Source organism: Gorilla gorilla, chromosome 20 (genome assembly GCF_029281585.2).
Source record: "Gorilla gorilla gorilla isolate KB3781 chromosome 20, NHGRI_mGorGor1-v2.1_pri, whole genome shotgun sequence".
Classification (NCBI taxonomy): domain Eukaryota; kingdom Metazoa; phylum Chordata; class Mammalia; order Primates; family Hominidae; genus Gorilla; species Gorilla gorilla.
In genome coordinates, this window is record NC_073244.2 from 8,524,062 (window position 1) to 8,548,799 (window position 24,738).

At 57.2% G+C, this 24,738-nt stretch overlaps 1 protein-coding gene across 4 annotated transcripts in view; it reads right to left on the reverse strand.

The window, feature by feature from the left end:
- Positions 1-6,727: 6,727 nt before the first annotated feature.
- Positions 6,728-24,738, reverse strand: part of SGTA (small glutamine rich tetratricopeptide repeat co-chaperone alpha) — a 28,095-nt gene continuing 10,084 nt past the window's right edge. For all 4 annotated transcript variants that reach the window (XM_055371194.1, XM_055371193.2, XM_055371195.2 and 1 more), the window contains 11 exons: positions 20,940-21,062; positions 19,552-19,658; positions 19,109-19,193; positions 17,176-17,275; positions 15,641-15,745; positions 14,513-14,651; positions 13,576-13,638; positions 11,372-11,409; positions 9,860-9,949; positions 9,504-9,624; positions 6,728-7,947 (listed from right to left, as the gene is read on the reverse strand). In XM_055371194.1, the coding sequence (XP_055227169.1) occupies positions 9,510-9,624; positions 9,860-9,949; positions 11,372-11,409; positions 13,576-13,638; positions 14,513-14,651; positions 15,641-15,745; positions 17,176-17,275; positions 19,109-19,193; positions 19,552-19,658; positions 20,940-21,039 (942 nt within the window). In that variant the 5' untranslated portion in view covers positions 21,040-21,062 and the 3' untranslated portion in view covers positions 6,728-7,947; positions 9,504-9,509. The remainder of the gene's footprint in view (positions 7,948-9,503; positions 9,625-9,859; positions 9,950-11,371; positions 11,410-13,575; positions 13,639-14,512; positions 14,652-15,640; positions 15,746-17,175; positions 17,276-19,108; positions 19,194-19,551; positions 19,659-20,939; positions 21,063-24,738) is intronic.

Below are 24,738 nucleotides of genomic sequence, written 5' to 3' on the forward strand. Positions count from 1 at the left end.
TGTGAGCCACAGCACCCCACCTATGATGTTTGCTTATAATTCACACTTTGGCGTAGGTATATTACACTTGCATTAAAAGTCTTTAAAATGCCTGTAGTCCCAGCTACTCAGGAGGCTGAAGTAAGAGGATCACTTGAGCCCAGGAGTTCAAGGCTGCCGTGAGCTATGATGGCGCCACTGCACTCCAGCCTGGGGAACCCATCTCTTAAAGAAAAAAAGAAGAAGGAGAAGGAGAAGAAGAAGCAGAAGCCTGGCACAGTGGCTCACACCTGTAATCCCAACTTTGGGAGGCTAAGGCGGGAGCATTGCTTAAGGTCAAGAGTTTGAGACCAGCCTGGGCAACACAGCAAGACCCTGTCTCTAGAAAAAAAAATTATCCAGGCATGATGGAACATGCCTCTAGTCCTGGCTACTCAGGAGGCTGAGGGAGGATTGCTTGAGCCCAGGAGGTTGAGGCTGCGATGAGCTGTGACTGCACCACTGCTCTCCAGCCTGGAAAGAAGACACACAGAAAGAGAGACCTTGTCTCAAAAATAAATAAAAACTGGCTGAGCACGGTGGCTCATGCCTGTATTCCCAGCACTTTAGGAGGCCGAGACAGGTGGATCACCTGAGGCCAGGAGTTCGAGACCAGCCTGGCCAACATAGAGAAACCCCGTCTCTACTATAAATACAACAACAACAAAAATAGCCAGACATGGTGGTGTGTGACTGTACTGCCAGCTACTCTGGAGGCTGAGACATGAGAATCACTTGAACTCAGGAGGCAGAGGTTGCAGTGAGCCAAGATCGTGGCGCTGTGCTCTAGCCTGGGCGACAGAGCAAGACTCTGTCTCAAAAAAACAAAAATTAAAATTAAAAAATAATAAATAAGTAAATAAAAATGTATAAAGGTTGAAAAAGCACCATTAACAAAAGAGAGGGAGACAGAGGAACGGGGCTCCCCAAGTCTACCTGGGCTTGGCAAGAATTCGGGACCACCGTGAGCTGATGAGAATTTCTGGTTTCTGGTGGGCTTCGCGGGTCCTCGCGCGCCCATGCTGCCGGGCCTCATGTCTTTGACCCTGCATCCCACAGGTATCTCAGGGCCAGCCTGGCTCCCTGGTCCACTGAGTGCATCCTCTTGGCTCCATCAAAGCACGAGCACCCGGTAGGACACCCCTGCTTCGGAGGATGTTTTCTCCGTGTCATTCTGAAAGGAGACCCGATTCTAAGAGCAAAACTCTAGCAGCAGGGCGGTCCCTAGGCTCTGGCCCAGGTGGCTGCAGGAGGAGCCACGCCTTGTCGATCACAGCCCTGGCAGCTGCGGACGCACGTGGGTGCCCGCGGGAGAGGCCGTGGCTGCCGCGCCCCCTGGCGGCTCCGTGCGGAATCGCCCCGGCTCCCCATTTCCGAGACCACATCCCGGATGCTTGGTCTCCAATCCAATGTTAATTTTTTATTATTTAGTTATTTATTTAGAGACGGAGTCTCACTCTGTCGCCCAGGCTGGAGTGCAGTGGCACAATCTCGGCTCACTGCAACCTCTAACTCCCGAGTTCAAGCGATTCTCCTGTCTCAGCCTCCTGAGTAGCTGGGATTACAGGTGTGCACCACCACACCTGGCTAATTTCGTATTTTTAGAGATGGGGTTTCTCCATGTTGGTGAAGCTGGCCTCGAACTCCTGGTCTGAGGTGATCCTCCCGCCTCGGCCTTCCAAAGTGCTGGGATGACAGGCGTGAGCCACTGCGCCCAGCCTTTTTATTATTTATTTTATTATTTTTAGTTTTATTATTTTATTTGAGACAGTCTCACTCTGTCGCCCAGGCTGGAGTGCAATGGTGTGATCTCGGCTCACTGCAACCTCCGCCTTCCAGTTCAAGCGATTCTCCTGCCTCAGCCTCCCGAGGAACTGGGATTACAGGCACCTGCCACCACGCCCAGCTAATTTTTGTATTTTTAGTAGAGATGGGGTTTCACCATGTTGACCAGGTTCATCTTGATACCATAGTAAAGCAGGAGGAAGGAAGGGAGGAAGGGAGGAAGGGAGGAAGGGAGGAAGGGAGGAAGGGAGGGAGGGAGGAAGGGAAGGAGGCAGGGAGGGAGGACACATGTACCCCTGAATCTAAAATTTAAAAACAGGCCGGCGTGGCAGCTCACCCCTGTAATCCCAGAAATTTGGGAGGCCGAGGTGGGTGGATCACTAGAGGTGAGGAGTTCGAGACCAACCTGGCCAACGTGGCAAAACCCCATCTCTACTAAAAATACAAAAAAATTAGCCGGGCATGGTGGCCCATGCCTGTAATCCCAGCTACTGTGGAGGCTGAGTCAGGAGAATTGCTTGAATCCAGGAGGTTGAGCCTGCAGTGAGCTGAGATCGCCCCACTGCACTCCAGCCTGGGTGACAGAGCGTGACTCTGTCTCAAAAAATAAATAAAATTTAAAAATAATAACTAAAATTAGCTGGGCGTGGTGTCCATGCTTGTAGTCCCAGTTACTTGAAAGGCTGAGGTGGGAGGATCACTTGAGCCCAGGAGGTTGAGGCTACAGTGAGCTATGCTCACGGTGCTACACTCCAGCCTGGGCAACAGAGCCAGACCCTGTCTCTAAAAAGAATAATTTGAAATAAGATATTTTTGCAAGATGGAGAACAGGATGGGGAAGGTCACTTTGTTTTAGGTTTTCAAGTTACTCAGTTTGGGGTGAAATGTTTTCCTTCAAAGATACCGGGACATTCCAGAGTCAGTGACAAATTATTTTTCCTAACGGCAAAACAGTTTGGGACATGGATTTGACACATTTATCTAGAGAGTAGCATGTGGCTGGGCTTCTCCTCCTCTGTGCTGTGGACATTTGGGGCTGAATTATTCTCTGGGGTGGGGCCATCTTGGGCACTGCAGGGTGCTGAGCAGCGTCCCTGGCCTCCACCCACTCAATGCCAGGCGCACCCCCCAGTTGTGACAACCACGGATGTCCGCAGACATCGCCCTGTGTCCCGGGGAGGACAACTGCGCCCGTTGAGAAGCACCAATTCTGCAAAAGAGAAAAACACTATTTGTTTCCTCCTCGTGGCTTCCTGGGACTTACCCTGGAGGGGTTTGCAACATAGTCCTTGCTGGGTCAGGCTTTGTAGGAACTGCACCCCAAGCGTGCAGAGAAGCAGAGGGCAGAGCCTTCCTAATTCCACGACTACACTTGGAGGTTCAACCTACTCCTGGAGCCCTGAGTCACGACTTACACGAAACCCAAGTTTAATTACCGCTTCTTTGCTCTGCGCATCTCTGACAGGAATATTCAGAATTACCCTATTTCAAATTTGTGTGGGATCAAGCAGCCATTATCTATGACACGCTTCTCATCAAGTCGCACAGAGAAGCCGCTGGTTCTGGGATGAGATGACAGCTCCCCCTCTGCACCCCTTGGTGATTCCAAAACAGAAACTTTCTGGAGGTCTCTCAAAGGCTTGGGGTGGGTTCGGGGTCTACTGGGAAGAGACTGTGCAGGCTTTCCCGGTGATGGACACGAGATGGGAGGAAATGAGCCGAGGTCGTCTACGAAGACTGAAGAGCGTGCCGGCTGCGGCTGGGATACACGGCTCCTGCAACAGTGTCCACAGGTGTTTCCGGGAGTGGGATTCTCCAAACAGTGGCATCGCGATCACCTGGGCTGCTTGTCTACAGTGCAGATCCGGCCCGGCGCGGTGGCTCACGCCTGTCATCCCAGCACTCTGGGAGGCCGAGGCGGGTGGATCACCTGAGGTCAAGAGTTCAAGACCCGCCTGGCCAACATGGTGAAACCCCCATCTCTACCCAAAATGCAAAAATTAGCTGGGCGTGGCGGCGGGCACCTGTAATCCCAGCTACTGGGGAGGCTGAGGCAGGAGAATCACTTGAACCCAGGAGGCAGAGGTTGCAGTGAGTCAAGATGGCACCACTGCACTCCAGCCTGGGCGACAGAGTGAGACTCTATCTCAAAAGAAAAAAAAAAAATGTAGGCTGGGCGCGGTGGCTCACACCTGTAATCCCAGCACTTTGGGAGGCTGAGGCAGGCGGATCACGAGGTCAGGAGATCGAGACCATCCTCACTAACACGGTGAAACCCCGTCTCTACTAAAAATACAAAAAATTAGCCGGGCTTGGTGGCAGGCGCCTGTGGTCCCAGCTACTCGGGAGGCTGAGGCAGGAGAAGGGCATGAACCCAGGAGGCGGAGCTTGCCGTGAGCGGAGATTGCGCCGCTGCACTCCAGCCTGGGCGACAAAGCCAGACTCCGTTTCCAAAAAAAAAAAAAAAAAAAAATGTAGATACATGTGGGTGGGCCCCAGTTGTGTGTTCATCAAGCCCTCTGGGTGACTCTTGACACCCACCAAACTTTAAGACCCAGTGGTCCGTCTGTGTCCTGCTTCGGGCATGAGCCACCGAGCCCGGCCCTGACTTCTTTTTAATTTTTTAAGACAGGGTCTTGCTCTTTTGCCCAGGCTGGAGTGCAGTGCTGTGATCATGGCTCACTACAACCTCAAACTCCCAGGCTCCAGTGATCCTCCTGCCTCAGCCTCCTGAGGAGCTGGGACTACAAGTGAGCACCACCGTGTCTGGCTAATTTTTTTTTTGGTACAGATGGAGGCTCACCATCTTATTTTTTGTTTTTGAGACAGAGTTTTGCTCTTGTCGCCCAGGCTGGAGTACAGTGGTGCGATCTTGTCTCACTGCATCCTCTGCCTCCCAGGTTCAAGCGATTCTCCTGCCTCAGCCTCCTGAGTAGCTGAGATTACAGGCTTGCGCCACCATGCCCAGCTAATTTTTGTATTTTTAGTAGACACAGGGTTTCACCATGTTGGCCAGGCTAGTCTTGAACTCCTGACCTCAGGTGATCCATCTGCCTTGGCCTCCCAAAGTGCTGGGATTGCAGGTGTGAGCCAGGGCGCCTGGCCTGGAGTGTCTGATTTAGGCCTGGGGTGGGGCCCAAGACTTGGTGTTTCTACTGCGCGCCCAGGCCACGCTGCTGCTGCTGAGCTGAGGACAGTCTAAAATGCATCGCTCATCCAGGGTTCCCCTTCTACCGCCCCGGCTCTGTGGACACTGGGGCTAGATCATTCTCTGGAGGGGGCCGTCCTGGGCCCTGCAGTGTGCTGAGCAGCAACCCTGGCCTCCACCCCCACCATTGCAACAACCACTCACGTCCCCAGATGCTGCCCAGCTAAGTGTGCCCCAGGGGAAGAGCCACCCAGGTGAGAAGCTCTGCCTGAGACCTGAAGCGCCCACCTGCCTCCCACAGCTAGGCCCCTTCAGCACTAGACCCAGCAACCCTGGGGTAGCTGTTCTTTGAATTTTGTGACTTTTTGGTGTGTCATTTTTGGGAGATGACAGAGGTAGTGGCTGAACCTGAAACTTCGCCCCTGCAGATCTCGGTTCTTCCTGCTATTGCAGGGGTGGAGAAGGTGGGTGCTTGAGCCAGGGTCCTGAGCCAGAGTCCCTGCCAGGGCTCCGCCAGGTTCAGACGCTCACGGGTGGGGTGACCTCGGTTTCTCTGTCTCTAGCATGAGGGTGCCGGTGCCCAACCTTGGCTTGTGGGAAACAGGAATTCACAGTCCACGAAAGCTTAGGGGACCTTCAGGGAGTTGTTCTTTCATTTTTATGTTTTTGAGATGTAGTCTCCCTCTGTTCCCCAGGCCGGAGGGCAATGGTGCTATCTCAGCTCACAGCAACCTCTGTCTCCTGGGTTCCAGCGATTCTCCTGCCTCTGCCTCCTGAGTAGCTGGGATTACAGGCACCTGCCACCATGCCTGCCAATCTTTTTTTGTATTTTTAGTACAGACAAGGTTTCTCCATGTTGGCCAGGCTGGTCTTGAACTCCTGACCTCAAGTGATCCACCCGCCTCAGCCTCCCAAAGTCCTGGGATGACAGGCTTGAGCCACCACACCTGGCCAAGGGAGCAGCTTCTATGTTCACAACAAAACTCTGTGCAGCACCCTAGGGTTGGGGCTGAGATGGGCCTGGAAGCTTTCTGGGTTCCTTCTTGCCTGGGACTCCCTCATGGACCCATTCTCTCAACTGGAGCTGTTGTGAAAGGGAGGTGCCTTTGGTTACAGAATACAGAATTTATGGAGTTACAGTATGCTAGAAAAGCAACAGACAAAGCCAGGTGCGGTGGCTCACGCCTGTAATCCCTGCACTTTGGAAGGCTGAGGTGGGCAAATCACCTGAGGTTGGGAGTTTGAGACCAGCCTGACCAACATGGAGAAACCTTGTCTCTACTAAAAATACAAAAAATTAGCTGGGCATGGTGGTGCATGCCTGTAATCCCAGCTACTTGGAAGGCTGAGGCAGGAGAATCACTTGAACCCGGGAGGTGGATGTTGCGGTGAGCCGAGATTGCACCATTGCACTCCAGCCTGGGCATCTAGGGCGAAAGTCTCAAAAAAAAAAAAAAAAAAAAAAAAAAAGCAAAGCAAAGCAACAGACAATACGATCACTCTCTGCTGAGGACCGAGGCATCTCACCCCACCCTGGGGTGACCCTCTGCACCGGGATGCAGCTGGGGGCGGAGGCGGAGGGAAGGGAGACAGCAGAGGGTAGAGGCCGACTGTCCGGAACCTCCCATGACCCGTTACCCAAGAAGTGCGGCTCCAGGCGTCGCGGGGATTCACTCACAAGCAGCCCAGCTGATCTGCAAACTCTGCGTCGGGGGTTTTCTCGAGGTTTGGGGTTGGGGGGTATCGGTGGCGCCAAGGTCAACACAAAGACAGACAGAGGTCACAACGCCTATTTATTTCCCACACGTCACGCCCTGCACCCCGGGTGGGCTTGGCACACACCTCACCGCCATGAGCGGCTGCAGGGCCGCGGCGGCCCCCGTTCCTACTGTTACCTACGACACACGGTACTGCGCCTACCTCACAGACGGCCGAGAGCCAGGGAGCCCCAGGACGCTCCGACTGACAACCCTGCTGCCGGGACCACGGCGCCGTGGGCTCGTCTGCCACCCCCAGGCCTCAGGAACCCAGACAGGCCGCCCACTGTCCGGCTCTCTGGCTGCTTTCCTGGTGGCTGTTTTAGGGCCAAGGTGGGTGGCACCTGAGGTGTCCCGTGGCCACCACCCAGCACAGGAGGGGTAAGCTTCCCGGGGGGGCCCCGGGCCCATGAAACATCCAGGACAGAAGGACAGCAGGATGGGACACAGACAGAAACGGCCCAGCTGCCTTCCCTGTGCCCGGGGCTAAGGCGGCCGGGACAGGAGGTCATGATGTCGCCCCTGGCTCTCAGTTGTGAGGACCAGAAAATGAGGGTGGGAGGAGGGGAAACATGTCTGTCAACATGCCCAACTGGAGAAAAGTCACAGAAACTGGTCCTATGCACCCAGGACGGCTCCTGAGCCGCAGAGGCGTGGGGTGACCGCAGCCATCTCTTAGGTGTCTGCCACTAAAGAGTTCCTCATGCAAACACACATGGCCCGCGGTGCCCAGGCCGCGGCTGGCAGTGAGCTCTTCCGAGCAGGCACGGGGCCGGGGTGGCCAGGAGGTCGACTCGGAAAGAGGCTTCTCACAGACGGGAGAGTTCCTGCAGACAGACCACGGGATGGGGGCGCGGGGGCTGTAAAAGGCTTTGGAAGCCACACGATCCGCCACACGGCTGAACGTGAAACCTGCCGCTTCTCTGAGAGCGGCCCGGGAGCACCCCAGGATTCTAGAAAACACTCAGGTGACCGAGCTTTCTGGGGGCTGGAAGGGAGGTCGCTGCTGGTCTGTGCTCAGCTTGCTGGCTCTCGTTTCAAGAAGGGTCTGGGGGCTGTAAGGGAGTTACAAAAAGGGAGTGGAGGAGGGCAGAGATAAAAGGGGAAAATCCATCTTGACATGCAGGTCCGAGGTCTCTCTCTTCCCCTCTCTCAGGCAGTCCAACAGGAGGAAGTGGCAGACAACCAGAAGGCTTCCTTCCGGTCGGCCAGGGAAGGACGCGGTCACACCGGGAGCGGCTGGAGGGGGACAGATGTGAAGGCTGTCAGAGCGCAGGTGGGGACCAAGGCTGCACCACACACTCCAGGCAGCAGGAGAGGCCCAGAGTGGACAGCCAGGGGCCACAGCGGCTATTTCAACGAACGTCAGAGCCACAGCTGCACCAGAAGCGTTCCACACACTCGGGGCCACGTGTGGCTGGTGGCGCAGAGAACAACATCGCCATGACCTAGAAGGGTCTACAGTGTGGTGGTACTTTGTGTATGAGGTTATGTTGGTAAAAAATCCACCTCAACTATTAAAAAAAAAAAAAAAAAGAAAAATAAATAAAAGCTTATTAAAAAAAAAAGGAAAGACTGGAAGAAAAGGCGGCCAAAATATTAATATTGGTGGCTCTGGGTGAAAAGATTAAGGTTGGGCTGAATGCACGGCTCACACTTTGGGAGGCCGAGGCAGAGGATCGCTTGAGCCCAGGAGTTGAGGCCACCCTGGGCAACATAATGAGATCCTGTCTCTAAAGAAAATACAAAAATCAGCCAGGCACGGTGGCGCATGCCTGTAGTTCCAGCTACTTGGGAGGCTGAGGTGGGAGGATCACTTGAGCCCAGGAGATTGAGGCTGCAGTGAGACATGACTGCACCACTGCCCTCCAGCCGGGGGGACAGAGCAGGATGGTCTCAAAAAAAAAAAAAAAAAAAAAAAAAGATTAAGATTGTTCTTGCTGCTTTTTAACATTTTTGTCTTTTAAATTTGTCTACAGTAATTATGGTTTAAAAATGAAAGAGAGTGTATATGAGGAGGGGACAACGACAAAATGAAGAGGCCACATGGGAGCAGAATGGAAACACCTCTGGGGAGGCCCGGAGCCTCCCACCCCCAGGGGGCCAGCGTCTGCTGGAGACGGACAGGACTGAACTCAGGGGAGCCTCCTGCCCCGGGGAAGCCGGCGTCTGCTGGAGACGGACAGGACTGAACTCAGGGGCCCCTGGGGAAGGAAACCAAGCCAGCCACGGGCCCCTGGAACCCATGGGGGACACTGAGTGTATTTTTAAACAACTGTAAGTGCAACACCTGCTCACAGTGAGAAAAGGACAAAAAATCCCTCACAAAATGCAGGCAGAACGCTCGGGCGCACAGTCAAAGGCAGGTGCCCGGCTTGTCCTTTCCACCACTCGATGACCTCACCCCCACCCCCAAGGTGGCAGCCCCGACACTGCAGAAACAAACAGCTTCTGCAGGCGGCCTTAGGCAGGGGGGGACCCCAGACACCAGCACTTCCAGGGAGCCGTGGCTCTCCCCTAATCTCCACCCAGCCCCGATCCACAGATGGGAAAGGAGTGGGGAGCAGGACTTGGTGGCCACCTGGAAAGGGGCCCAATGCCCAGAGATGCCCCCGCCTGCCTCGGCGGTTCAGGGTGATCTTCTGAGCTGGATGCACCCAGGACTCGCTGTCCAGTGTCCAGACAGGCTCCGCAGCCCCCGGGCGTCACTCCTGCTGGCTGCCCTCACTGCCAGGCACTCACGTGGCGTCACTCCTGCTGGCCACCCCCCCAGCCCCCTGGCCCCATGCACTCACGCGGTGTCACTCCTGCTGGTCGTCGTTGCTGGCGCTGGGCGTCCGACTCCGGATCTGGCTCCTGAGCTGCTCTATCAACTCTGGGTTCTGCTGCTGCATCTGCTGGGCAAACTGCTGGCCCCTGCGGGGAAGGGTACACGGGGCTCAGCCGGGGCCAGGAGGCTGCCTGCTGCCTCCATCCATCCCCAGCTGACCCCTCAGGCCCTCCACCCCGAAGACAGGCCTGACCCCTCGCTGGAGGACGCTGGGCCCTTCGGAGCAGGGGACGCAGCACTTTCGCTCTCCTCCTTCCCTTCTGCCTGCGAGCCCTGCCCGCCGCCCGCCTCCTCCGTCCTCTTGGAAGCAGGTCCACTCACGCCTGGATGAGGCTGGCCAGGTCGTTCTGCGAGGGGCTGGTGCCGGGAGTTCCCAAGGGGTTGTTGCCACCCGAAATCATGCCGGACATGCTGCAGGAGAGAGCGCGTGACTCGCAGCCGGGACAGCCCGACCGCCACCCCCACTGCAGGCCCTTGCAGTGGCCCGGGAGAGAATCCCTCTCAGCCCTTCACCTTCCCCTGCAGGAGAGGATTCTCTCTCACCACCTGGTGGGCCTCCAGGGCCCAAACCCACCCTGTGACTTTCACCCGCTTTCCCAGAACACCCCTCCTTCTTTGGCCTAAAGAGCGTAGTTCTCAGCCAGGGGGTGATCCTGCCCCCAGAGGACCCCTGCAATGGCAGCAGACATTTGCAACAGCCATGATTGGGTTACGCCAAGACAGGGGCAGGGGGTGCTCCTGGCATGGAGTGGGTGGAGGCTAGAGACAGTGCTCAGCACCCTGCAGTGCCCAGGACGGCCCCGCTCCAGAAACTGGTCCAGCTCAAATGGCCACGGTGCTGTGGCTGGGAAACCATGCTTTAAGATTTGACTGTGGGCCAGCTGCGGTGGCTCACATCTGTCATCCCTGCACTTTGGGAGGCTGAGGCGGGTGGATCACCTGAGGTCAGGAGTTCAAGACCAGCCTGGCCAACATGGTGAAACCCCATCTCTACTAAAAATGCAAAAATCAGCCGGGCATGGTGGTGGATGCCTGCAATTCCAGCTACTTGGGAAGACCCACTTGATCCCGGGAGGCAGAGGTTGCAGTGAGCCAAGATTCTGCCACTGCACTCCAGCCTGGGTGACAGAGCAAGATTCCGTCTCAAAAAAAAAAAAAAAAAAAAAAAAAGAAAAAAAGATCTCACCATGAAAACAGGTGAGCAGCTCCCCAGTGCGCACGGAGCTTACTGGGGAGTGATCATATGAGCCAGCGAGTGCACTCAGAAGTTTATATCCAAGAGAAACGAAAACAGGATTCACACAGATGATTGCACACCCGTGCTCAAGCAGCACCGTTCACAACAGACAAAAGGTAGAAACAGCCCAAATGTCCACGGATAGATGTGTGGATCAGCACAGCGTGGTCCCTCCACACTGGAATAGTACTCAGCCATGAAAAGGAGCGAGGCGCTGACCCAGGCCCCAGCGCAGATGCACCTTGAGGACGTCACGCTCAGTGAGAGACGCCAGACACCAAAGATCACACAGTGTGTGACCCCATTTGTATGAAATGTCCAGGACAGGCCCATCCACAGAGACAGGAAGGGGATGCGTGGTTGTCAGGGGATAGGAGAGGGGCTGGGGAGTGACAGCTGAGGGGAAGGGGCTTCTTTCGGAGGTGATGAAGGTGTGTTGGTGCTCAGTGGTGGTGACAGGTGCATGACAGTGTGAAAGTCCTTAATGCCGTGAAGTCGCACACTTTCAAGTGGTTAGTTTTATGTTAAGTGAATTTTCCCACAATAAAAGGAAATTTAACCACGACAAGACCCGAAGAAGCCCGGCTGTCACTTACAGCTGCTGAATCTGGGGATTGTTCATTAGGTTCGAAGCCTGAAGAACAGAACAAATTTGTCAGGAAGACAAAGCTCCCAGCACATCATTCTCTTTCATCAGACACTTTCCATCTTAACCAGCCTTGGCTCTGGACTCCAGCACGCCAGCCAACAGTAAGAGCCGGGCATTTGGTCTTTCATACTCTTTTCCCTACATTTTCGCCCCCCCACCCACGAGCTGTGACCTCCACATTCTGACTTAAACCCTGTTTGGGTTCCTGCTTCAGGAGCGATCTCGCAGTGCCACAGCGCTCTCTCACTGGCTGCTGTGGTTTTGCTGTGTGGAGGCGTTTCGGTTCTTTATTTTAGCTGCTGTCTACTTTAGCATATTTGGTTTAGCATATTTGGTTCCAGTTTTGCTCTATCAATAAATAGCACGGTGGCCGGGCGCGGTGGCTCACGCCTGGAATCCCAGCACTTTAGGAGGCCGAGGCAGGCAGATCGCTTGAGGTCAGGAGTTTGAGACCAGCCTAACCAACATGGTGAAACCCCGTCTCTACTAAAAATACGAAATTAGCTAGGTGTGGTGGTGCATGCCTGCAGTCCCAGCTACTTGGGAAGCTGAGGCAGGAGAATCGCCTGAACCTGGGAGGCGGAGGTTACAGTGAGCCGAGATCGCACCACTGCACTCCAGCCTGGGTGACAGAGCGAGACTCTGTCTCAAAAAAGAAGTAAAAATAAATAAATAAATAAATAAATAAATAAATAAATAGCACTATACTGGGCACTTTCTCATGTTAACTTTCCACTTGGGATTATTCCTTTGGACCTGTTGAAAGTAGGTGGCTCAGAGGTGTGGCAAACTCTCTGTGTAAAGGGCCAGTGTGTAAATACTCTCAGCCTTTCCAGACACTGGTGCCTGACACAACTACTCAGCTCTGCCGCCTTATCATGAAAGCCACCACTGACACTAGGTGTATGAATGGGCATGGCTGTGTGCCAATAAAACTTTATTGGTCAGGTACGGTGGCTCACACCTGTAATCCCAGCACTTTGAGGGGGGCGAGGCGGGTGGATCACAAGGTCAGGAGTTCGAGACCAGCCTGGCAAACATGGTGAAACCCCATTTCTATTAAAAAATACCAAAATTAGCCAGGCATGGTGGCGGGCACCTGTAATCCCAGCTACTCGGGAGGCTGACGCAGGAGAATCGCTTGAACCTGGGAGACGGAGGTTGCAGTGAGCTGAGATCACACCACTGCACTCCAACCTGGGCAACAGAGCGAGACTCCATCTCAAAAAAAACAAAAAAACAAAAAAAACTTTATTAACAAAACCCAGGGGCGGGCCTTATTCTGCTAACCCCAGATGTCTGAAGGGAAAAGGCGTCTGTGACATGGCCAGGCTGAGAGGCCCCTTGAAAGACTGGGGCTCAGTCACCCTCCATCCCATGGTGAGGGAGAACGTGTTCCCCTGGCAGCTTGGCCAGCGGACGAGGGCTACAGTAAGAGGTGTGGCCTCTGCTGAATGGCACGACCCAGGCAGGGGTCCTGGCCCAGCTGGCTCATTTTTCTGACTGACAGTGAGACTGAGGGCTTTTCTCCCCCTGACAGCCTTAGGCGAGTCCCTGCACCCTGAGGCTGTGGGAGCCTGCAGAGTGGTCCCAGGGCACACAGACCTCCCAGGAAATGAACATGTGTGTGTGGGGGGTGGCTCTCCGAGGATCCCAGTCAAGGAACTCCCTGCCAAAGGCCGTCCCTTTGGAAGCATGAGTGCCCGGGCATCGGGAGGTCCACCTGTGCCCGGCGCTCTGCTTCCCTTGCCTGAACCTTAGGAGGCAGACGCTGCTGTGTTGTGATCAGTGTCTCTGCACTGCGAGGAGGAGCCCACGCCGGGGTGGGGTGGGGGTGCGACCTCCCTGGGCTCAGCCAGGAGAGCCAGCTTTTGGTGCTCACTACTGATGGGTCTTGCTTGGGACATCAACATCGGGGACACTTTTGATCGCCGAAGCAGAGGGTGGGGGTGCTCCTGACATGGGGTAGGTGAGGCCAGGGGTGCTGCCAGCGCCCTGCGGTGCCCAGGACGGCCCCACAGACAAGAACCATCTGGTTCCAGAAGCCAGCAGTGCCAAGGCAAGGAAGCCCTGGCCAGTAGCAGACACAGCAGATGTGGGCCTGGGGGTTGGCGCAGACACCATGGACAGGGAGGAGGGGCAGGCCGTTACCATGCTCATGAAGCCGGGGTTGTTCAGCAGGCCGGCGATGTCGAAGCTGCCCACGCCTCCCGTCTGAGGATGAGAACAGCCCTGGTTAGTGGGGCCTGGACCAGAGGCCACGGTGAATAAGCCTCCTGGAACTCAGAAACAACGGCCCCCCACGGGGCTCAGACATTCTATCAACCCTGCGGCTAGAGGGTGCTTTGAGGCAGGCAGCACGAAGCACAGCGCGACAGCCCAGGGACGGCACAGTCTATCATCCCGTGTTTATTCCCCGCACAGCGCGGCCGCCCGGGGACGGCACAGTCTATCATCCCGTGTTTATTCCCCGCACAGCGCGGCCGCCCGGGGACGGCACAGTCTATCATCCCGTGTTTATTTCCTGTATTCTGCCGCTTTGACACCTTGGGGCCTTGCTGGCCTGGCAGAGCCGCCCCCTCCTGGAGTAGCCAATTCCCAGAGAAAGCAAATGACTCACCCAGAAACGCACCTTTGAAATACAAACCAACTAACCCAGAACCCACACTCTCAGCACCTCCCCCATCAGCCCAGGGCCACAGTCCACCTGCCCCACTCACCCCCAGGCCAGGGACCAGGCAACCAGGGGCAGCCCTCAGGCCTGGGTCTAATGAAATGGCTCCAACCGGCCAACCCGAAGCCTCCTCACCCGCCTCGCCACAAAACCCATATCGAGGGTCCTTTCTGTGCCCCTCCCTCCGCCTCCGCTGGCAGCCCTGCGGCCGGCCTCCTGCTTCCAGGGGTCTGGGGGCATGAACCTTCTCACGACACTCACTTCCACGCCTGTGCATCTCACCACCAACTGAAACAAACCCTGGCCCCTCACGACACCCAGGTTAAGCCTAGAGCTGCTGGTGCACCCGAGGACCTGCCCCCACCCACACAGTCAGCTCGGCGTTCTGGAGCCACTCGCCCCCGCTGCACTCACGGGGCTGGGGGCCTCCCGCAGCTTCAGCTCCGCTATCTTGAGGTTGGACTTGTACGTCTCGTTGTCGGGGTCCAGCTCCAGCGCCTTCTTGTAGTAAGCCACGGCCTCCACGTGCTTGTTCAGGCTGGAGAGCGCCAGGCTGGAGGAGAGCACCGGGGATGGCCTGTTCCCATCTGCCCAGCTCCAGGAGGCCCCGCCCAAGCCCTCGTCCCCAGCGGTCCTGGCAACCCCCAAACCACCTCCGATGGTGCCACCCCCTGCCCGCTGTCAGCTCAGTGGAGACAAACCTGGCTTTCGAGGGGCCCAGGGGCAGGGCTGAGGGAGACAGACATGAGAACACCCCTGCCACACAAGAACTGGCGTCCCCATGGGGCCACACACGGGGCCTCAAAGCCCAGAGCGGGCTGAGAGGAGGGAGCGGGCCAGCTCAGGGTCACAGGAAATGCGTGGATGTGGTCTTGGCCCCGCTTCCTGGCACAGGGCACCAAGGACCCTCGGAACCTCTGAGCGACAGACATGTCTCCCGTCGTCCACAAGCAGCCCCTGACCCCCACCTGAGTCTTCACTCCTGAGGTGACTCAGGGCCCCTAGAGAGCCCAGGAGGAGGCGGGTCCTGGGGAGACTGGACAGTTGAACAGGGCCCCTGGGGAGACCCAATCCCACAAACTCTGAGCAAGGGCGTTCAGAGAAGCAGGCGAATGCACGCTTATGCTGGGAGGGCGGCACCAGCTGCACGGGGCACAGGCTCCTGCCCCGGGGACCCTCCTGGCCTCACTCTCGGACCTGTCCTGTGTCCTTCATCATAAACCAGCTGCTTCCCTGAGCTCTGTGAGCCCCAGCAAACAATGGAGCCTGAGTAGGGGCCACGGGAACCCCAGTTGACAGCCAGTCAGGGAGAAGCAAGGGGCCCAGGGATCTCCGGGTGGCACCTGATGCGGGGCGTCTGTGGGGCTGAGCCTGTGACCTGTAGGGACTACGTTGGCTCCGAACAGCTAGTGTCAGAGTTGAACTGAACCGGGGTGGGAGAATTCGTTGTGGGTGGGAAAAAGCCACACAAGAGAGGAAGCAGGAGCAGGAGAGGAGGGGTCCCGAGAGACTGGAAAAGCGCGGCCGTGGACAGGCACTCACCCCATCCTGCCGTAGGCCTTGCTGTAGGCCGGGTCAATGCAGATGGCCCGCTCACAGTCCTGCACCGCGCCTGCGTAGTTGCCGAGTTTGCTGTAGGCTGCGGCTCTGGGGAAGAAAAGGCAGGGCAGGTCCCTCACTGGCGGCTCTGAGCCCAGCGGGCAGCCCCTGAGGGGAGCCTGAGAGCTGCGTTCCTCTCCAACTTCCTGGAGGAATGGCCTCAGTTTTCCCCATCTGTAAAATGGGGCTGATGGGGAAAGCTGAGAGGTGTGGCCACTGAGATGCTCTTAGACAGATGTGGGCTCAAAGCACCAACAGCCACTCGGGACTGCGACTCTGAATTTTATTTGCAAAAAATGTTCCGATCCATGGCTGTACAAGAGCAATGAGGGTAGCGAACTTATACCCAAGTTTCATGGACAAATTATTTACGTATCAGTAAAAAAAGAACTCAGACCAATGTCAAAGCTCAAAGCTCTTGGCTTACAGCGTCTGAATCGTCTTCACCATTTTCGTGTTTTGTGTTTCTCTTTACAATTTTTTCAAAGTACAGAGAAGAGTGAGTGGAGACTCAACTACCCCGTGACAGGTGGCCAGGAACCCTGCACTGCCTCTGCAACTGTCCTGTAAGCCTGAAGCAGATCCAAGAACACACATTCAAAAAACACAACCCTCCACATACTGGATTATTTTCTTGGCTTGACATCCACGTGGAATGCCATGATACCTGATTTTCTATGTATGTATTTATGTATTTATTTATTTTTGAAACAGGGTTTTGCTCTGCTGCCCAGGCTGGAGTAAAGTGACACGATCTCAGCTCACTGCAACCTCTGCCTCCCGTGTTCAAGTGATTTTCCTGCCTCAGCCTCCCAGGTAGCTGGGACTACAGGCGCCCACCACCACATCCAGCTAATTTTTGTGGTTTTTTTCGGGGTTTTTTTGAGACAGAGTCTCTCTGTCACCCAAGATGGAGGGCAGTGGCGCAATCTTGGCTCACTGCAACCTCTGCCTCCCAGGTTCAAGCCATTCTTATACCTCAGCCTCTTGAGTAACTGGTGGTGCCCACCACCACACCCGGCTAATTTTGTATTTTTAGTAAAGACGGGGTTTCACCATGTTAGCCAGGCTGGTCTTGAACTCCCAACCTCAAGTGATTCCCCCCCCCCTCAGCCTCCCAAAGTGCTGGAATTACAGACGTGAGCCACTGCGCCTGGCCCCCAGACTAATTTTTACATTTTCTGTAGAGACGGGGGTCTTGATATGTTGCCCAGGCTAGTCCCGAACTCCTAGCCTCAAGTGATCTTTCCCCCATGGCCTCCCAGAGTGCTGGGCGTGCTACCTGATTTTAAATCAGCATCGACTCTCCCCGACCCCGTTGCTGGTCACCTGATGCTCGCTCCTGGTCTGAGACCACCGGTGAATGGATCCCTCATCTACAGCGTAGAGGCGTCTCCCATCTCAGGTCCCTGCTAAGCATCCCGGAGGATGCCCCCGCACCCGGCCGCCCCTGCCCTGGGCAGGCCCCGAGCTGGTACCTGTTGCAGAAATAGACGGCGTTGGCTGGGTTGAGCTCGATGGCTTTTCCGTAGAAATGCACGGCAGCTTCAAAGTTTTCCACTTTCATCTGCTCGTTTCCTACAGGGAGAGAGGAAAACACCGGCCCGGTGTCCACACAGACCCGAGGGGGCGTCAGGGAGAGAGGAAAACACCGGCCCGGTGTCCACACAGACCCGAGGGGGCGTCACACTTGGCTCTTCTGGGCAGCCAGGACTCAACACAGATGCCGGCTCGGGAGGCGTCTGCATCTATAGGGGGTTCGCTAGTCGCAAACAATCATATCTACATCCACTAAGGGGGATGGAGGTGGGGGCGGCAGGGCCTGGCCTGGCCTGTGCCTGGCGACGGTGGCTGTCACTGCCTGGATGTTGACCCCGGGAACAGAACAGTTAATACAGCTCATCGACCCGGGGATGGAAACTGTCCCTTTTGCTATTTCTTTTGGAAAGAGCCCAAGCGGAGGCCTGTATTTTGGAATACTCATGTGATACCTTCTCATTTCATAGGCAATGGGGCTTCTATCTGAGGCATGGGTCCCAGCTGGTAGGACGGTAAAAACCCCAGCTGCTATCCTAGAACTGAGAGCCCTGAAGACAGAAACCCACTCCCGCCCCCAAGATCCCAATTCAGGAGGGCGTGGGGGGAAGATGGGTATCAGCATGTGTTTCCCTAAACAGTTTTATTGAGATATAATTTACATGCCACAAAGCTTACGCTTTAAAAATATAAGCCCGGGCGCGGTGGCTCATGCTTATAATCCCAGCACTTTGGGAGGCCGACGCAGGCGGATCGCAAGATCAGGAGACCAAGACCATCCTGGCCAACACAGTGCAACCCTGTCTCTACTAGAAATACAAAAATTAGCTGGGCGTGGTGGCGCGCGTCTGTAGTCCCAGCTACTCAGAAGGCTGAGGCAGGAGAATCGCTTGAACCAGGGAGTCAGAGGTTGCAGTGAGCCGACATCACGCCACTGCACTCCAGCCTGGGCGACAGAACGAGACTCCATCTCAGAAAAGAAAAAAAAGAAATGGGATCACATGCTGTGCGTCCTTTTGTGTCTCGCCTCTCTCCCTGAGTGTGATGTCCTCACGGTGCATCTGCGCTGGGGCCTGGGTCAGAGCCTCACCCATCCACCTTCCACCGTGTAGATGGGCCACGCTGTGCTGGCCACTAGCGTGGACAGGCATTTAAGCTGTTTTTGCTTCTTTTTATTGTTTTGTTATTTTTTTTTTTTTTTTGAGACGGAGTTTCACTCTTATCGCCCAGGCTGGAGTGCAGTGGCGCGATCTGGACTCACTGCAACCTCCGCCTCCCAGGTTCAAGCAACTCTCCTGCCTCAGCCTCCTGAGTAGTTGGGATTACAGGTGCCCACCACTGCACCTGGCTAATTTTTTTGCATTTTTAGTAGAGACGGGGTTTCACCATGTTGGCCAGGCTAGTCTTGAACTCCTGACCTCAGGCAATCTGCCCGCCTCGGCCTCCCAAAGAGCTGGGACCGCAGGCGTGAACCACCGCGCCCGGCCTCTTCTTGCTTTTTGACTCTTGTGAATACAGCTGCTGTGAACATGTGTCTGAGTTTTGGTGGACATGTGTCTCTCTTGGGCACATATCTAGTATCGGGGTGGAACCTCCGGGTCTCATGGAAGCTGTGTAACTTTTGGGGGCCACCAGCCAGTCTTCCGCAGGGGCTGCTCCCGACAACCCCACCAGCCGTGCCGTGCCTGAAGGTCAAGTTTCTCTGTACCTCGCCAGTCCCCCTTCCGTCCCCGTCCCCACAAGCCAGCGTGCTGGTCATCAGGGCAATTCCCTCAGCTCCCTGGGCCCCAGGGACCAGCTGGCCTCTGCGAGGGTCCCACGGCCCCGGAGTCCAGGTAGGGCGAGGTGTCTGTGGGGATGGAGGTCCTCCCTTACCTTCGGTTTTGAGGCGCTCTGCCTCTGCTGAGTCCTCCTCGGAAGGCGGGGTTCGCGCGGGGCTCCTCAGGTCCTGCGGCATCTCCTGGACCCAGAGGCAAAAGTGGCCCGCTGTCCTCTCCTCCCAACCCGGCACCCTCCGGCCTCAGCTTCCCTCGGGACGCCAGAGAGGGCCACCAAGCTCCGAAGGACCCGGGGGCCTGCAGGGGACTCCTGGCCCCCCATCATGTGGCCCTGGGCGAGTGACCACAGCGCTATGTGTCTCAGGACCCGCCGATAGTGGGAGGAGGGCCAAGTGCTCCTGCAGCCACGTCCCCAGCCCAGGAGAGGATGCGGGCAGAGTGCTGGGGGACGATGAGAGCGGGGCTCCTGGGGTCCCCAGGGCTGCCTGCTGTTGCTGTTCTTATTTTGGGGGCAGTGGCTGGGGAAGCATCGAGGCTCACCTTGCCCGTGGCAGCCGCTTCAAATATCTCCGGTAGAGTCTGAGGGAGCGCGAGGTCGCTGTCTTCTACCGTCACCCCAAACGCAGTCTCCAGGCACTGGATGGCGACTGAAGTGGGGACAGAGGCGGTCCCATTCATTGCACGCAGCCCTGAGGTTACGTTTTTGGGTCTAGAGGGCGGGGTTGGTGCTCACGCTTCCCCAGGTGTGTTCATTCCCAAGGACCCCAGAACGCAGGGGCCGCCGCCTGTGCTCTGGGCTGGGACAGCGGACCCTCTTCCTTCCCGAAAAGAAAAGCCAGACAGAGACGCCCCATGCCCCTGAGAGCAGCAGAGGCCGTGGGCAGAGTGGAGCCCAGGTGGTGACCTCAGGCCTCTGTGGGGTCCCAATGCTGGGGCTGCCCGGCTGCGGCGTGGTGGGGGCTTGGCCCCACCTGGAGGGCCACGTCAGTGGTGAGGTGCCCTGGATGCTGTTGCACCTCCAAGGGTGCCTGGCCTGAGTCAGGAGCTTGAAGCCAGCCCCAGTAGAAGGCCTGTATGACTGGGTCTGTACCAGGGCAGGACCACTGAGAGCAGGACAAGAAACAGCCACAGGGCCCCTCTCTCCACTGGCCCACCTGACAGACTCAGCACCCAGGGGGCCCTCCCACCGAGCCAGACAACACTAGCCCTGGCCGCCTCCTCATGTGGACCCAGGGTCCTAACCCAGGTCAGAAGTGGGGGTCAGCCACTTCCTGCCCAGCACTGCGTCGAGGACCCCGGGCACGTCCCTACAGCTGTCACTGGGTGTCCATGCTACAGAGGCCTGGCAGGCCCGGGACACAGGTGAGCGAGGCACAGGTGGGGAAGGAGAACCTAGAGCAGAACCTGCAGCCGCGCGAGGGTGCCTCCCCGAGCCCTCCTTTCCCTCCCAGCCCCAGATCCAGGTGTCGCAGAAGCGCAAGCAAGACCAGCCAGGAGACCAAGGCGCCCGGGGCCCGGACAGGCCATGCGGGATGCCAACGAGTCTGGGACTCTGGGGCGGGGCCAGCACTAGGAGAGCTTTTTCCCCGTGACCGATGGTGACACACACACACTGGGTGGTGAGAACATTCTGGAACCCACCTTGGTGGAAGATGGGGAGATGGAAAAAAGCCACTGGAAGGCAGCTCAGCCTGAAGGCATCAAGCAGTGGTGGCGCCACGCAGTGGCAGGCGGGAGGGCTCAGCTCGGCCCTGGCTCCCACGGCCGGGGGCTGTGTGGCCCTGGGCAGACCCCGGCCCTCTCTGGGCTTAGCTTCCGCCCCCAAAAAGCCAGGCAGGGGACCAGGAGTCTACACACCAGGTGTCTACACGAGGCGACTGTGCCGGCCGCTGCCCAGGGAGAGGGGGAGGTGGCGGGCACCCACCTACCTTCCAAGCTCTCCTGAGCATCGGACGAGAGGCCCCCATGCCGGAGCTGGTCATGCAGGAACTGGATGATGGCGTAGGCCAGGCGCTTCTTGTTGTCCATCTTGAGCCCAGAAGAGGTGATACCTGGGGGTGCAGGAAAAAACCCCATCAGGCCCCCTCACACTCCCCACTCCAGGCGCCCCAGGCCTGCCCCTAACTCTCTGGGCCTCACTTTAAGGGTGCTGGCTGATCTCAGCTCTAAGGCAGCCCAGGTAGAAAGGCCTTAATACGCCCATTTCACAGATGATGACCTGAGGCCCAAAGCTCACCAATCCGGCTATGCACACAGCCAGAAAGTGTGAGGCCAGCAGGCAAGCAGGGCCTGCCCTAGAGAACCCGTGTGCTCCCAGGGCCTCCTGAGTGCTCCGAGGGTGGTACTGGGGCGCCACGGAGGTCCCCTCCGCCCCTGCTTCTGTCATGAGGTGGGTGGGGGCCAGGGATGCTGCCCAGCACCCTGCAGTGCCCAGGACAGCTCCACTCCAGAGAACGATCCAGCCCCAATGTCCATGGTGCTGAGAGGGAGAGACCTTGTCCTCAGCCAGAGCCACTGCCCCTTTCCTCAATTTACCTCTTTTGTGGCATGTCAGCAAGCATTTCTTAGGTACCCAACGGGGCCAGGTGTGCCTGCCCTGGTATCACTGTTTCACAGGACTTGCAGAGGACTCCCCCCAGGGACTTCTTGGGGACCCGTCTTGTTCCCCCTCGGAGGCCTACCTACCTCATTCCACCTCAGACCCCCCTCTAGTTCCCCCAGGAGACCCATCTCGTTCCCCCTCGGACACCCTCCTGTTCCCCCACCGGACACCCGCCTGGTTCCCCCCCGGACACCCTCCTGTGCCCCCCTCGGACACCCTCCTGTGCCCCCCTCGGACACCCTCCTGTGCCCCCCTCGGACACCCTCCTGTGCCCCCCTCGGACACCCTCCTGGATCCCCCCTCGGACACCCTCCTGGATCCCCCCTCGGACACCCTCCTGGATCCCCCCTCGGACACCCTACTGGATCCCCCCTCGGACACCCGCCTGGTCCCCCCTCGGACACCCTCCTGGTCCCCCCTCGGACACCCTCCTGGTTCCCCCTCGGACACCCGCCTGGTCCCTCCTCGGACACCCTGTCTTGTTCCTCACTCCCAGGACTTGACAGCTGCTTCTGCTCATGTCTGTGGTCCCTGCAGTTTCCTGCCAAAGCTCTAAAGGGTGCCAGATGGTGACATCAGGAGAGGCTGTTCTGGAATCTGGAGCTGTAGTCTACGGACAGGTCTTTTTTTAGTACAAGACCTTTCACACAGGTTTCCTGGGTGCCTGGGCCAACTTGGAGGGGCCTTGGCCACAGTGACCTTCACGGCTCTGAGCAGGAAGCCCCGACGTGAGCTTCCCCCAGGGCAGGCTGGCCGGCTGCCTTGAGGCGCCAGCTCAGGAAGGCTTGGCCTCACTGTGCCTCCATTTCCCCTGAAGGCTGGCGACGGTGACTCTAAACATTCGGATATAATAAGCTGCATGGAGAAGCAGCCGCCCCCGCCCCCGCCGCTGGAGCAGCCGAGTTCTGGGCTGAACGGTGTTCCCCTAGTCACGTCCACCTGGGACCTGAGCACGGGACCTTGTTTGTGTCTTTGCAGATGGAAACAAGTGGAGATGAGGTCACTGTGGTGGCCCTAATGCAGGGATTGAACATGGCCGCACGGAGACGGCCACGTGAAGACAGAGGCAGAGGCTGAGGCCATGTGGCCACATGAAGAGAGGTGAGGCTCACTGGCCCCCAGCAGCTGGAAGAGGCAGGACGGAGCCTCCCTTGGGGCCTTCAGAGGGAACGTGGCCCAGCCTGCACCTTCATCTCAGACTTCTGGCCTCCAGAACTGTGAGGGAAATCAATCTTGGTTGTTTTAAGCCAGCCGGGTTGTGAGGGAGAGGCCAGGCGGTTCCCGGATCGTGGCCTGCAAAGCCTGTGAGCTCGGACGGGTTGTTCGGCCAGAGCCTCCGCCTCCATGTCTGTAAAATGGGGAGCCCCATTGTGGCTGCTGTCAGGGGTTGGGGAAAAAATAACCCGGAAGCTGTCAGCCCAGCGCTTGGCGCCCTGCGGTGTCTGTTGTTAATATCACGATTCTGCCAGGCGCGGTGGCTCACGCCTGTAATCCCAGCACTTTGGGAGGCCGAGGCAGGCAGATCACGAGGTCAGGAGACAGAGACCATCCTGGCCAAACACGGTGAAACCCCATCTCTACTAAAAATACAAAAATTAGCTGGGCATGGTGGCACGTGCCTGTAATCCCAGCTACTTGGGAGGCTGAGGCAGGAGAATCACTTGAACCAGGGACTTGGAGGTTGCAGTGAGCTGAGATCACACCACTGCACTCCAGCCTGGCAACAGAGTGAGACTCCATCTAAAAAAAAAAAAAAATCATGATTCCTCGTGGTGAGTCTCGTGGCATAGACCTCAGTTGGCTGTTTTTGGCAGTGTGACCTAGGGGAAGCGACTTAACTCTGCTGAGCCTCAGTTTCCTCTTCTGTCCCCCATGGATGGCGAAAGCACCTCCCCATCAGGGGCGCGTGTGGGGAGGGGTACGAGACCAGGCGTGCACAACGCTGAGTGAACACCCCCACATAGGCAGGCACGTAGACGGGTGCTGGTGCACCCTCCGTGTCCAGATCAACACATGCTGAGGCTATTCCAGAAATGCTGCCCGGCTGTGCAGTTTCACTGGGAGCATTTGGAGAACCTGCTCTGAGGCCAGAAGCAGGCATGGAGAGGGGTTGCTGTGGTGCTGGTGCATGGAGGGGCAGCCCTTGGGGAGGCCCTGGCCGTGGGATGGGAACCCCATCCTCTGTTCTTGCGATGAGGTTCCCTTGGCTGGGCCTCCCTTCTCCACCTGCTCCTTCCGGGCTGGGCTGGGCAGCCGCCTTCCCTGGAATCCTCTCCCTGTCCAGGGCCTCTGGTGTCTCCGAGCAGCTGGGTCTTCCCCATCTCTGTCCCTCGCTGGCTGACATACAGGGTTGCGGGGCTGTGTGTCACCGGCCTTCCTCCAGGGGCCTGGCCCAGCCCGTGCATAGTGGACCTTATTCTTAGTTGCGCTCTGTGTGCCAAGACGCATGAGGCAAGGGGCAGGCCTGAGGCCTCAGGAGCTGGGGAACCACCGTGAGGAGAAGCACAGGTTTGAGGTCAGATGCTCGGATTCAGGCTGGGTCAGACAGGGCCTGGCCAAGAGGCCGCCAGCCTCGGGATGGACGAGGAAGCGCGAGGCCTGAAGGAATCTTCTACAGTGACAGCTGCCTCTGGATAATTTCTTATTCTTCTCTGCTCTGTGCCCAGATCTGCTCTCCAAGAAGTGACTAAAGCCACAAACGCCTACAAGGAAACTCTGACCCAGCACCCAGGAGGCCGCGGCTCCTCCTTCTGAGCCAGCACAGTGCAAGGGGCCTCTGCCGCCAGGTCCCACTCCCCAGCTGGGCCCCAGGGACCCTCTGCGCACAGCCACGCTGACAGGCGGCTCCAGGGGCTGAATACTGTCGTGTGCTGAAACGTGTCCCCCAAATCCATACACTGAAGTCCTAACTGCCAGGACCTTGGAATACGACCTCACCTGGAAATAAGATCTTGGCAGACAGAATTTGGTAAGATGACGTCATACCAGAGTACGGCGGGTCCCTAGAGCAATAACCAATGTCCTTATAAAAAGGGGACGTTTGGATGCAGACGCGTGCACAGGGAGAACACTGTGTGGATGTGAAGGCAGAAATGGGTGACACGTCCACATGGCAGGGACACCGA